The following is a 13521-nucleotide window of genomic DNA, read 5'->3' as shown; positions in this document are numbered from 1 at the left end:
TTGAAATGTTGAAAAGATAAAAACAAACAAACAAACCAAAACAAAGCCACACACAGAAGATCCTTCAAGCACCTACATTATAGCAAAATTTCAACATTTTCCCACATCTTTCCACACACAAGCTATTCTTGCTTACTCACGTGGATTGCCAATCATGATTTTTTAAGGGTTGAAAACTACTGTGTAATCTAGTGCAAGACACTGAAATATGGAACAGCTGTATGGAGAAACAAGCAGCTCCTTCCTCTTTTCTCCCTCCTATTTCCTTATTTGAGACAATTCAGATTTCAATCAAGTAGATTGTCAATTCCAGATTAAACAGTAGGGTAGTTACTTCTAAGGGAATGCAGTTGCTGCAAGTTCCCTGCATGAGCAGACAATAACTTTAACAAAGATAAATTTGTAGTATTAAGCACCCTGAGATTTTGCAGAAAGGTAAAAAAAGATGGGAAAGCTGTATTATTTTCTATGGCTCTATACCTCCCTTCTAGTTGTTCAACAAAGAGCACAAATCATGCACAATAATGTGATTTATGTTTTTCCAACTCTCAGCTGCTTCAGTAGAAAAGCCACAACACCCAGCCCCCAGTAATCTACCTCTGCTTATCCGGCTGGTACTACTGGTTCCTGCCTCCCCAGAACGTCTCTGGTCCTGCTCTTGCTGAAGTCTTTGAATCATGCTATCCAATGGACTAACTTCTTGATTTGCTTGTTGACTAAGAACTTGATTCAATCCTGTGAAGTAAAATATACAAGAGAACAACACACAGATGTTGATTTGAAGAACCAAATGTTATAAACAGCTCATCTAAGTTTTAGCTTGAAAACTTACACGTACAGTATATAAACACATGTGTAAGTATGGGCTAATACATATTTTTCTAACAGCCATTTTTTAAACAGGACAATTTTTTTCTTAATACATTGAGAGCATTATATATTCTGTAGCAGGGTCAAGATGATCATATGCCACTCCAAATAAAAGTTTAAATTTGATCAAGGGCCAGCATGTCACAGAAGCTTAATACAACTGCTGTTTGTCGGCTCAATGTAAATTGTTCAAATGCGTGCATGGCCTGCCCCAAATGCGTCATAAAACACTTCAGTATAAGCCTCAATCAAGAAGGTCTAACTCAATTAGAAACGAATTACCTATACTGGAGAACACCAAGCAGTAAAAATGCTTGATTCAGCTCCAGACAGACACAGTGATGACACAGGTTAAGTAATGCTAACTTTCTTTGGTATGTAAAACAGTTCAAGAAACCTCCTTTTGGGTAGATCTCTTGAATAAAAGACAGGAAATAGTTCTCAGAGAAGTGACTACAAGATGATAATATTGTTTCTGTGCAGCAAGCAAGATACACAGCATGCAAGCATAAACAACACAAAACCTCTTGTCATACTCAAAATGGTCACAGAAAAATTGAGAAGTATGGAGAAAAAGGCAAGGGTTACAGTACTGATTTGAAAAGGAAGTCAGGTACCTCCACATGGAAGTTAGATGGTGGAGTGGAGTGCTGGGAAGCTCTGGTCAAGAGAAGCAGAACTTGCAAAAACTTAGTAATGAGGGATGACAATGTTCGAAGAAACAAGCTACAGAAATTATTTTTCCAGCATGATTCCAAAGAGGTATCATAGTATAAATTGCACTTTGCAAGATCAAAGACAAGATATTACAGTAATTGTGCTATGAAATGAAGAGCTTTGATTATGTGGCTAGGCAGAAGCAGCCATCTCTTAATAGATGATGGTATGCAGAAAGAACATAAATATTTAAGATAGTGCTCTCAGGGCTTCAAGGTTATTGCAGTTGAAGTGAACTTCCCTGAAGCAGCAGAAGCTTGGAATCATGGAATGAGCTCTGGCATAACCACAGCTGGATGTCTTCTGACTCATGTAGTGAGACTGTCAGATTTATTTGGTGATCTCATGAGCAGACATACTGTCTACTGAAAACAATGGGAAATACTACTAAAAACTGAAGAATGATCTTAAATAAGGAAACTGCAACCTAAACAAAATGAATGTTTTCTATGTACCTAGCTTGTGAGATTTTGCCTTTGCAAGTAACAGCAAGTTCTTTCTAAAAATGAAATAATGAAGATGCTGGTACATATTTGATTTTCTAAAAACATCTGGTTTAAAGGAGCTTCACATACATCTAAGCAGTAAATCAAGCATCACTATCTGAATTCCTTCTACTCTTGTAAGCCCCTACAGAATACTTGACAAGAAATAAAATTGTCAGTGCTCTGAGGGAGATCCACCAAATCCCGTAATAAAGTTTCAGAAAGAAATGGAGCTTCCTTAGTGGAAGGGAACATACAGAACACATGAACACAGTTTAGCTCTGTGTAAGACTGCATATATTGTTGCTAAACTGCAGAGAGGTAAACTGTCTCTCCATCATCTCTCTGTCTCTCTGTCAGCCTGCTTGATGGCTTCCTGCTATTAAACAAAATGCTATGGTCACCATCTTCCTACAGGCATTCATGTGTCATGCAGCCACACCATTAAATTTAATATTGTTGGGTCTGTGTGCAGAGTCTGACTTGTTTCAAGATATTATATTGGAGAATGTGCCCAGGACATTTCCAAATTTACAGAATTTCAGAATCACATGAATCCATGCTGTAACTGTAACAATGAAGTAAAATTGCATCCTTCCTTGGAAATCCAGTTTAGCTTCAAAGCCTCTAGCTAAAAAGTTAGAGAGAAAACATGGCACACATTCACTAGAAATTCACTAGGATTTTTTCCTTCCTACAGTTGCTTCTCAGGTAGCATTTGTTCCTATAATTTTGGAGGAAATATGGAAATGTCTCTTAAAAATTATTATTTTAAGTATTCAGTGGCTTATAATCCTCAAGTCTACAAATGAGGATAAAGAGATCTTTTGGTAACAAAACTGTCAGTCAACCTTCCTGGAATGTCTGACACACCACAGGCTTAAGTATGGTGCGGGTATAAGCCCCTATTTACAGGCACAGGCAGTTTTCCCATATTTTCAAGAATATCCAAATACTTAACAATGCTTATCTTGAAAACATTTAAAACTACTTTCACCAGTTACTGTTTAACATTGAACTAGTGACACGTACCAAGTAGGCATTGTTTTTACATCCCCACCCATGTGGACTACATTTAGGCAGTTTCCAACAGCCAGCCATTGGCCCAAACTATGCACGTTCCTCCGATGTTGTATGCAAGGAGATACAACTTTCAAGGAACTTCTTAGATTGAGTCCTCATCAAGTCTTCAGAGTTCTCTAACCAAACCATCAAAGCTTAATTTGAATGACTGCCTTCATCTAAAGAGAAAGAGGATTTTTGCATGCTTCAGGTGTTCTCTCATTTTTCTCTTGTAGGTGTTACCTGTTCTGACTGATCTGTGGAAGATCAGCCTATTTCCTAGGTTTTCTGAAGTAGGAAGTCTTACCCCAAAGAGATCAAATGAAATCTCACTCAGCAACATACACTGTTCCAATAATGAAATGAGCTCCAAGTTAAGTGGCATTGTAGCATCAACTAGTACTGACTTGATCAATGACAATACTGCAAGTGAAATTGTCACAAGCAATTAGTGCCATGGACATTGCAATTCCTCCACACTACATGAACTACTATGCCCAGAAATGAAGAAAAAGGACGAAGTGAAAGGGAAAGAGTAGAACACCTGGAGTTAACTAGATAGGCTACTGTGTAGTGAAGTGAAATTTTCCATACCTGAAGATGTCACTCCCATCTGAGGAATAAGCTGTTCCTCCCTGCAGTTCTCACGACCAGGAACTAGTCTTTGAAACCTTGCAGGATGAGGGTTGCCATCCACATCAACCAAAAATGGGGGAGGCATAAGGTGTGGAGCCTGCTGTGTCTGTTCATCCAGGACAAAGTTGTTGGCATCACGGATAAGGGGCCGATAATCACTATGAAAGAACATCTGATCTGCTATCTGTAAACAAAGTCATTTTGTAATTTTTTTAAAGAACCTATTAAAAAAAGCATACAGAAGATAACTGCCAAAAGTATTTTTAACAATGATACTTGTGGTCACTTTTGCAAAAACAAGGTTATAAGCTGATCTGTTTATCTCATTTTAAAGGGGAAAATTTAGTGACTCTGTGGTTCTTTCTTTTCTCAGTACTCCTTTTCTGTATTATAGTGCAAGGAGAATAACCCACATGTTTAAGGGTAGGGAGCATTTAAAGAACAGGGGAATAGAGCAATGTTTAACTGCTGGACGACAATCGACCGAACACAGCCTGGAAGTATTAAATAGTTTACAAATTTTCTTCTATACTCTGAATATATGAGTATATATTCTGGTAACAAAAAGCGTGTCACAGACTTAGGAGCTATGGTGTAGGAAGAAGAGGAATAGGAAAGTATTTATCACGTCATTGCCAAATATTTTAACAACAGCAGCCAAATGTATATATTCCTGTTATAATGCTAGATATATGAAAAAGTTCCGGTAGATAAAATAAAGCTGATCTAAAGTTGAATTCTCCAGGCTCAAAGTTTTCTTTTTTTATTTCAGTCCACCTGCTCATAATTTATTCTAGATGACTTTCCACAGACACTCAAGACTGAGAAATTCTTTTGTCCAAATAGTATGTAAAAAAGGCTTATGCTCCTTCCCTCATTAGCACATGCATCTTAGTATCGTGCAATCTCCTTGAACCACAAGGAGAAAAGAAAAAGAGAAGACAAGCTGACACATATACTACACATCCCAACACTACTACTGGCAAGCAAACCCCTTGGCAGCTCATGTACTCAGATTAACTTTGAACACGTAAAAATAAAATAATAAAATCATAATTCACGCAAATTAGATTTCCAGTGCAGTATAAAAATGATTAAACAATTGACTCAAGGCATAGAGATGTCCAAAAAATCTTGTCTTCAGTGTTAAATACAGGTATTTGAGCACAGACAGAGGAATAATGTTGCAGAATGCACTCTAGTTTCTGAAGAGCGTGCTCTATCATGACCAATACAGTTTCCAGTAACTTGTTATGTAGAAATCAGTAAGGCAGAGGTTATAGGATCTGCTCAGAGGTCTGGTCTCTCACTGACAAAGGTCTCCTGCCCTGGGTGTGAGATGACCAGGAAGGGAAGACAAAGACAAACATCTATCATTTACAACATCAGAAAGTGCCTACATGCATCCACATGAGGTGCATAAATAAAAATTTAAGAAAAATCATAGGAATCACAGGATCTGGACCCCACAAAAATTCTGAAAAGTAACAACAGGAAGAAATTGGGAAAATGCATGGAAAGATGCAATGGCAAACAGTTTACTTCAAGGATTCAAAAGGTAACCCTTACAAATTGCATACAGACAAGGTGATATCCCACTGAAGTAAGAAGCCCTGACTGAAGTCTTGTTGCCAGATTCTCTTTTAACAGAGGCTGAATGAGAAAGATAGAAGTACTTTCATGTGTCTGACTGACAGAATCAAGGCCTGCTTAACAACTTTGTTCCCTTCAGCTCAAATAGCTCTATACGATAAAGACAGAGGTCCTCTAGGAGGACTTAGGATTTTCTCTAGAATCATAATAGTAGAGCATCCAGTACCTTCACCTAGTGTGTATTTTCCTATTAAGTGCTTCCCCCATCGAGAAAGAAGATTCTAATGGCATGATCACACAGACTGAGTTTTAATGTGCTGTGATATGGCCTTACAGTGTTGTCTGCATCCCTGGTTTTGTAAGCAAGGGGAAGATCTGAAAATCCTTCCTTAGATTCAGTGACCTCTACCACAATAGTCTCTGGTGCGAGATCATGAGGGACTTCTTTGCAATTACCTTTCTGTGCACTCTGTACTGCACTCAGGTATGGTACAGAGAGTAAACAACAATCTTCTACTCCACAAGATGAGAATGGCATTTCATGGAGAACCCAGGCTCAGACCTACTCTAAGGTAGAACACTGGAATGTCCCTACTGGAAGCCAGGGCAACAACATTATCCTCAGGTTATTTGAAGTCCTGAGAAAAACCAGAAGAATTAGACGTTTCAGAGAATCTTGAATGCATAATGTTCAGCAGACAACCAGTTAAAAGTACCAAAAATCAGACCTATTTCTTGATATACTATTAGAAATCAAATTCATGACAATAAGAAGATACTACACCACCATTAGGACATACGAATCCTTTGTACATATGGCTTCACAAACCCAGCTTGGGTTTGAGCACGAAAGCTTTCTACAAGGTTTGAGCTCTACAAGTAAGACTCTCCTTCAGTAACTACACTACAAATTCAGAACACTCAGTTTCTCCAAATGGGCACACCTACACAGATGTAAGGAGATTTTCCCCCCTACTGCACCAATCCACCACACAGGAGCTGTCAACTTGGAACAAAGAACTGTGGTTTGGGCAGTCTACAGGAAAAAAAGCCTTCGAAAGCTCAGAGATCTAGTCCAATCTAAGATTTAAAATCGTCAGAAAAGTACCTTATGCTTTAGGACAGTTAGGCATTCCTGGACAAGTTTCCACCTAAGAAAGAACTTCTGAAATGCATGTGCCCTGTTGACAGTGAGCTCAGCTCATCTCTGATGATCTTCACACACTCAGAAATATCAGCTGAGATTGGCTCAAGGTTCCCTTAATTGGGTCAAATAAAAAAGGATCCCCAAACAAGCAGCAAATGTATTCTTTTCTTTTTCCCCTACTAAAGAATTACTCCACAAAAACATGTATCATCAAAACTGAGGGGAAAAAAAAAAAAAAAAAAAAAAAGAAAACCAAGAAAAAAAAAGAAAACAAGCCAAAACCACCCCATCGGCTTCATTGTGGCCAAGGTCACACTGGGGGAAAAAAAAAAAGCCTGGACAGTGGTTCAGTCAACTAGGAAACACAGACACTATCTGAACTTAGTATGAAAAAACATACACGTGGAAAACCAAGAGCTTGTTCTCTCAGCAGAGCTAACACTATCTCAGCTATAATCATTGTCCTGAGCAGAACTTACAAACGCAGGAATACAGGACAGGTCACCACACTCCTTTCTTCTATAAAAATCATCCCCCAAGATGGATGGAAACCACTTTAAAGCAAAAAAACCACAGGTCCTACCAGCACATATTCTCACAAGATGCCTGAAAAAACCCCAAGTATCTGAGGGGGGAGGGAAGGGATGGGAAAGGGACAGGGGACGGACACAGGACAAAGAACATTTATTCTCCAGCACCTACCCATCTGTAGTTACATTTTTCCATAAAACAGGTCAGACAAAAATGAAAAAGATGGAACCAGACAAGAAAGAGATCTGAAACTTCCAAGCTGAGTTTTCTGAGAGTTGAAGACTGAGATTAAAGCAGTAACAAATCTAAGTCCTATTTGCTCCCATTTCTTCTATGGTCAAGAATGCCAAGATTACCACTAGGCACAGTAACAGCTGGAGAGAATAATTTTAAATCACCCATTATGTGAAAAATTTTAAACATAATCGTTTCTCAGAGGCTGCAGCAAAAACCTCAAGAAAACAAAGGGTCTGCAGAATTCAAGAAGTTAAAAGCAATTGTTTTCATTCTTCAAACAGATCTAATCCCTCACAAGGTAAATTCTCAAGTGGCAGTGTAAAGGAAACTCCTGGTCTATCACAGCAAAGACAAAAAGGCTCTCTGTTTCAATTTAATTTCCAACATTTCTGAGTAGCAGAGGACTACACACTTCCAAAATGATTGGAGAGAAAAATAAACCTGGAACAATCCATGGACATGGTGAGAAAAATGTTTCTATTACAACAGGCTTTAAAGTTTGGAAGAGTAAGAACTCTGAAAGACAAAGACCTTGAAAATGATCTGATAATCCTGGTTTTCCTCGCTTGTGGTGTCTGCTCATCTGTTTTCTTTGGAGTAGAAAGGGAAATGCACAGCTAGTAATAGCTGAGGGATAGCAACAGCAGCCAAGTACCAAATACTTCAAATCATAGTTGAGAGACAAGGAGAAAAAAAAAAATCCCCAATATGTGAACGTTGCTGTAACTAGCATCAAAATAAGAGTTGGCAGACTACAGAAAGAAATGCAGTGGCTTACAGACAAAGATTAAAATTCCTTTTGCTCTCCCTCCTTCATGCCCCTCTGCATTGCTATTTGGCAAAATGCTTTCAAGGCCAGCCTGAGTCTAAAGATCCAAAACAGGAGGCAAGATCCAGAAGCCAGCACTTCACAAACAAGCTTCAAGTATCAGCTACCACAAGCAGAGATGAAAATCCTGGAGCAGATATGTCTGCTTAAGTCTTAGAAAGAGGGAGAAGAGACACGCCTCACCTCTTCCCTGGGTGGTAAAAGAAAAACTAGGACCTTGTGGGCACTCCAAACTAGGTGCCTGTATGGTTCATAGGGCATGTTCATCCACAGAGAAAAGAAATAACACCAGGTATCTTTACGGTCATGAGGGTCTGTGGCAAGACACCCACACTTAGAATACACAATGTAGACTATGACATTAGAATAAAGATGTAATATTTTAATCACACAGTAACAGTGGAACATTGCTGTGTAAGCACCAAGGCATCCACAACAGCAAAACTTCATTAACAGACATAAAATTGTATCACTAGAACATATAGTACATTTATTGTAAGTAATTGTCTCCCGGGTTATGCAATGTTTAAATACAGATAGCAGGAATTGGTTCTATTACAAACCCTCCCGCCCTTTTTTTTTGGTCTTAGTTAGGAACCAGAAAAATATTTAAAACAAAATGTTTAACTATTATCAATTCCACTGCAGTTTATTCACGTTATCCATCTGGACCCATTAGTAGACACTAGTAACCTCGTCACTTAAGAGAGTAGACAGTGACTGGGTAATTTAAAATGTTTTCTTTTTAAATTATTTTTAACTTCCCATGTAAACAGTAGCTTAATAGCACATTTCCATAGTTTAAAAAAAGTCAGTGAAAGAAAGCTCAATGTCAACAACAGGAATCTGAAACATCCCATATTAATAGCTCAAAACTGTGTTAAGATACAACCTCTTGAAATGAAGCTCTGAAGGAAAGTTTGCATGAATGCATTCAACACAGACAAACATTTTGATTTTCATCTTGCACTGTACCTTGTCATATTTGCTACTGGAACCAAAGCCAAAAATCAGAAGGTGACCGTGAGAATCAGTACATGCAAAATGCTGTCCATCAGGAGAGCACTTGCAGTCAAAAACTGCACCATGTCCTTGTCCTTCAATCTGAAATACATCAACATACAAAATAATTAAGTTACCAGAAATAAATACTTTTCAATTATGATTCTCAAAACTGTGGTGCTGATGTTGAAATTTATCATAAAATCTGTAAGACAGTATACTGCTAGATGGAAGTTACTTTAAAACATAGTTTACTTTTTAGCTATTCACTTTTCAGTGAATTTTGTAATAATGCTCATGAAAGATGCCAAATTGATAGTAGTAGAAACTGACAGACTTTATCCACAAAGCAGGCACAGTATAGGAAGTGAAAATAAAAGCTTCCCCTTGAACGTCCTGCTAATGAGCCTAACCAGAGAGCTGGGTCCAGTTCAGGGCTTAGTCACTACACCCTTTCAATCCTCTGCCTTTCTGCTAAGCTAGCCCAGTAGCATTGGCTGCTGCGGTGTTTCAGAACACCTGCCCACTAGAAAACGCACTGACATAGACAACCCACATTACGCAACTTAGCAACTGCCTATTTCTGTAATTCCTACTCCTAATTTATTGGAGTGGGGGAGGTGTAGATTTGTGTAAAAACTCCACTTTTTAAAGGAGAACTGCAAAGATTTTAAAAAAGGAATTTTTACCTGATACTCATTTTCTGTTTTCCAGTTCCATTAAGCCAGAACAAATGGGTTTTTGTTTTTCCCTGCAACCTGTCAATCAAGCAGAGGTGACCAATCACCACTCTGAATTTTCATGTCTTCAGCACCTCTTCAGAAAGCCCCTTTCTATTCTCCCCAGCAAAGCACTTTTGCATTTTCTTTAAAGAGACACCAAACAAAATTCTTTCCCTAACTGTGGCAGGTCTACATACTGCCAGAAAAAGCAGTGGTATTCAGCCTGCAGGCAGTACCACTATGCACTTCTGTAGCACCTTCCAGAGGCTGTCAGCATTATTTTAAAAAGTTAACGAACCGAGCCTCGAAAAACATGTGAGGTAGGTACTGTTCTCACTATCTTACAGGCTGAGACAAAGGCAAGAAGTCTAAATCTTTTGCCCACGGTCTTACAACACATCCACACCCACACCCCTGCATATCCCCCCAGTGACAGAGGCTGCTACACCTATTACCAGTGCTTTCAGGTATTTGATAAAGGTCTGTCTTACTACAAGTACTTTCCATAAAAGCCAAATGAGTTTCTGGATCAGCAAAAGAGGAACATAAACCAATGGAAGTTTTATGTTCTACTTTGCCCACTATTCCAGAAGAAATGAACAGAAGTATCCTATAGGAAGAGATGGAAAATAAAAACAGAGCTTCAAGCAAGTGACACTAACATCACAACAGCTAGGAATGCAGAATGAATTTAGGGTAAGCAAGATCCAACAACCAAGCCAAACTTACAACTTTGTGCTGCTTTTTGTATGTAGAAAGCTCACCATATTAAAGGGAGATGGTTTGGGGAGGTAGGTGGAAAGGGGAAAGAACCTCAGCCCAAGAATAAGCTTTGCAGATGTATAGTAAAAACTTGGAAAGGGAGTACTTGCATAGAGATTTCTGTTCCCTTTCCCTGCCTCCAAAAAACCAAACATCAAAGCATCAAGCTTCATAACATTCAAGTCCTTCAAAAATAGAATTTCAGGGTTCTCCTAGAGCCTAAGATTCTAAGGCTTTGTTTTACAAGGAAAACAAGGTATGTTGTGGGAAGACCTATTTGCTAACCATAGTGAGGGGAAAAATAAGAAATAGGAGGATAAAAAAATCAGACTAAGATGATGGGGTTTTTTAATCCTTCCCAGCAAGAAATGGTTTGGATGGACCATTTTCAAGAAACCCTTGAGAATTATAAGGGAAGACATTTCCATCTTACATAAATGAAAAGAAGAGTGATCAGTGCAAAATCAGTGATTAGTCCAGTGCAAATGGTTTTACTCTAAATGTGGCAGAATCTGGTTTAAAAACTGCTTTTGGAAAGGACAGCAGTAAGACCTTTTGGTACAACCCCTCAAGTCTGATGTACAATTACTTGGAAATAAAGATCTTTAATATCATAAGAACAAAAATTACTGTTGGGGATAAGCTTCCAAGATGTAATTACTGTTACAAATTTAAGAGCAGAGCCTGCCCGAGTGTGCTACCCGGTAGAATTTTTTTCAAACAAAAATATTTGGAGATTAATAAAAGACACTTTACAATGGAATTTCTTCAACAATAAAGCTAACACAGAGGACCTGGTCAGTTGCAAAAGGGGAAGCTGTAGTAAATCAGTGAAGCAGTAACTTCAGCAAACTAGGTAAAGGATTTCAGCAAGAAGGAAGCTGCTTTCCCCACTCCATCCCTTTTAAATCAAAGATGCAAGAACTATGTGAAGACTGTATCCGAAGGAAGATAAACTGTTTGTTCTGCCTGGAACCTTCCCCTGCTGAACAAAGGCATCAACAGTGAAGGGAAGAGACCGCTCATGAGAACAGAAAAAGCACTGGTCAATGAAGAGTTGTCCCAACAAAGGGCTGCCAAGAGCAAACATGTTAAGACACTGCTGATAGCAAAGCAAGTAGCAAGGACTCGTCAGCCACAAAGAAGAACCAGTGATGCTATACAATGAGGACTAAATTAGGATTACTTTTAGTCTCAACCCCAAGAATTAAGCTATTTGCCCGTATTTTCACTAGCAAGGAATGAGATGGAGATTGGTACATCACAAAGGGAGGAATGCTGATGAAATAAGAGAATGAAAAAGGGAAGTTCTCTTTTCCTCTCCGTTTTGAAGAGTTTATTGTTCTTCCCCAAACCAGGGAGAATAGAGGTGTGAAACTAGTACACAAAATAACATGTCTTAGATTCATAAAACTAATTTGTTGTATGAACACAAGAGTAGTACCACCTACCGAGAGAGAGCTCAATAATAAGCCTTTCTGACCTGGTATCAATAGGTAGTATGAAAGACTTAAAATCTAGTTTTTAAGAAAAGTAAAAGACATGGGAAGAAAAAAAAAAAAGAAAAAAAAAATCAAGTAAAATGAAAATTAATCAAGAGTAGAGAGTACCAGACAGACTTAGCAGAATTTCTCCAGTAAAATAACTGATTTTCTTATACCAAGAAAATATAATTCATTCAACATCACAAGATTTCACAGCCATGGTATGGCACTGAAAACTTGGTCCAAATGGAACAGATTGTGATTAACAGGAGAAATGCAGAGTAGGTAAACTTGCTAAGGAAAGGATAACAGTTATTATTTTGGAAAGACATACAGAGCTAAAAGGATGTTATCAGTGAAGTTCCTCAAGCCAGGCCTTTCTGTTAGTGACTACAGAAAAAATTAGAGCTTGTTGATGAAATGAACATTAGGAAATCATCCACTGAGAACACATTTGAGACACAGCAGAAATGGTATCGACTGAAGCAATTAAAAGCTAACAGGACAAAACGCAATAGGCCATGAAACCTAGTAAGGTTATTAGAAATAACTTACTAACACATTTACTGCCAGAAAAAATAATGGAACTCAGTCTACACACAATGACACTATGCATTTCTATCATGCCTTCCAACACAAGTCATCAGCACTGTTTAAAAAGTCAGTGAACTAAGCCTCTACTAGCCTGAGGTAGATAACGTTCTCTCCTGTCCTTCAAATTAAGGGACTGAGGCAATTAGTTGGAAACACAGGGAGAAAGATCACTATGTATTCATTGCAATGCATCACATATAATGTAACAATAAAAAGAACACTATAATCCTAAAATATACCAGAAGTATATCCAGAAGAGAAAGAGAAAGCACATACACACTAGACAAACAGACAACAGTAAGAACAAACTCTTCCAAAGCAATACACATAATTTTTGCTTCCCACATTCAAGATAAGTAAATTTTAAGTGGAACGGCTACAAAGAAATGCTTCCACTCACCATGATAACGGAAAACCTAAGAGCTCAGCTTCTTCACATGGACACTAAGGAAAGAGGACTATTTTGTATGCCTATACAAAAAGACCTTTAGCAGGAAGAGAACTACTCTACTTAAATGCATAGGAGCAAATAAAAATTAGCTACAAGCAACATTCAAACTTGAAAACTGAAATTTAGATTCTAATGATCACAACAAAGGTATGCTAGAACTTTCTAAAACTAACAAAAAAGCAAACTTAAGTAATTGTTACAAAACATATAACCTCTTTCACAAGTGATGAAACTACATCACAGCTGCTTGAGTCAAATCAGTCTCCAAGTATTTTGAAGTTCCTTTGCAGGTTTATGTTCTCCTTTGCTTTAAGGAACAATTTCCGATCACAGCATGCTTCTATGTCAAGCCAAAAAGTATCTACAGACTTTCTGCAAAGTTAGAAGAGGCTGCTGCAG

The 13521-nt window shown here is 38.2% G+C and overlaps 1 protein-coding gene across 2 annotated transcripts in view; it reads right to left on the bottom strand.

The window, feature by feature from the left end:
* Positions 1-13521, bottom strand: part of PHIP (pleckstrin homology domain interacting protein) — a 113685-nt gene that overhangs the window by 43223 nt on the left and 56941 nt on the right. For both annotated transcript variants that reach the window (XM_010565760.1, XM_010565759.1), the window contains exons 16-18: positions 9083-9211; positions 3729-3954; positions 598-735 (exon numbers count right to left, since the gene is read on the bottom strand). In XM_010565760.1, the coding sequence (XP_010564062.1) occupies positions 598-735; positions 3729-3954; positions 9083-9211 (493 nt within the window). The remainder of the gene's footprint in view (positions 1-597; positions 736-3728; positions 3955-9082; positions 9212-13521) is intronic.

Source organism: Haliaeetus leucocephalus, unplaced genomic scaffold (assembly GCF_000737465.1).
Source record: "Haliaeetus leucocephalus isolate CR32 unplaced genomic scaffold, Haliaeetus_leucocephalus-4.0 Scaffold195, whole genome shotgun sequence".
Taxonomy (NCBI): domain Eukaryota; kingdom Metazoa; phylum Chordata; class Aves; order Accipitriformes; family Accipitridae; genus Haliaeetus; species Haliaeetus leucocephalus.
The sequence above is the reverse complement of the archived record's forward strand: the minus strand, read 5'-3'. Positions and strand labels throughout refer to the sequence as shown.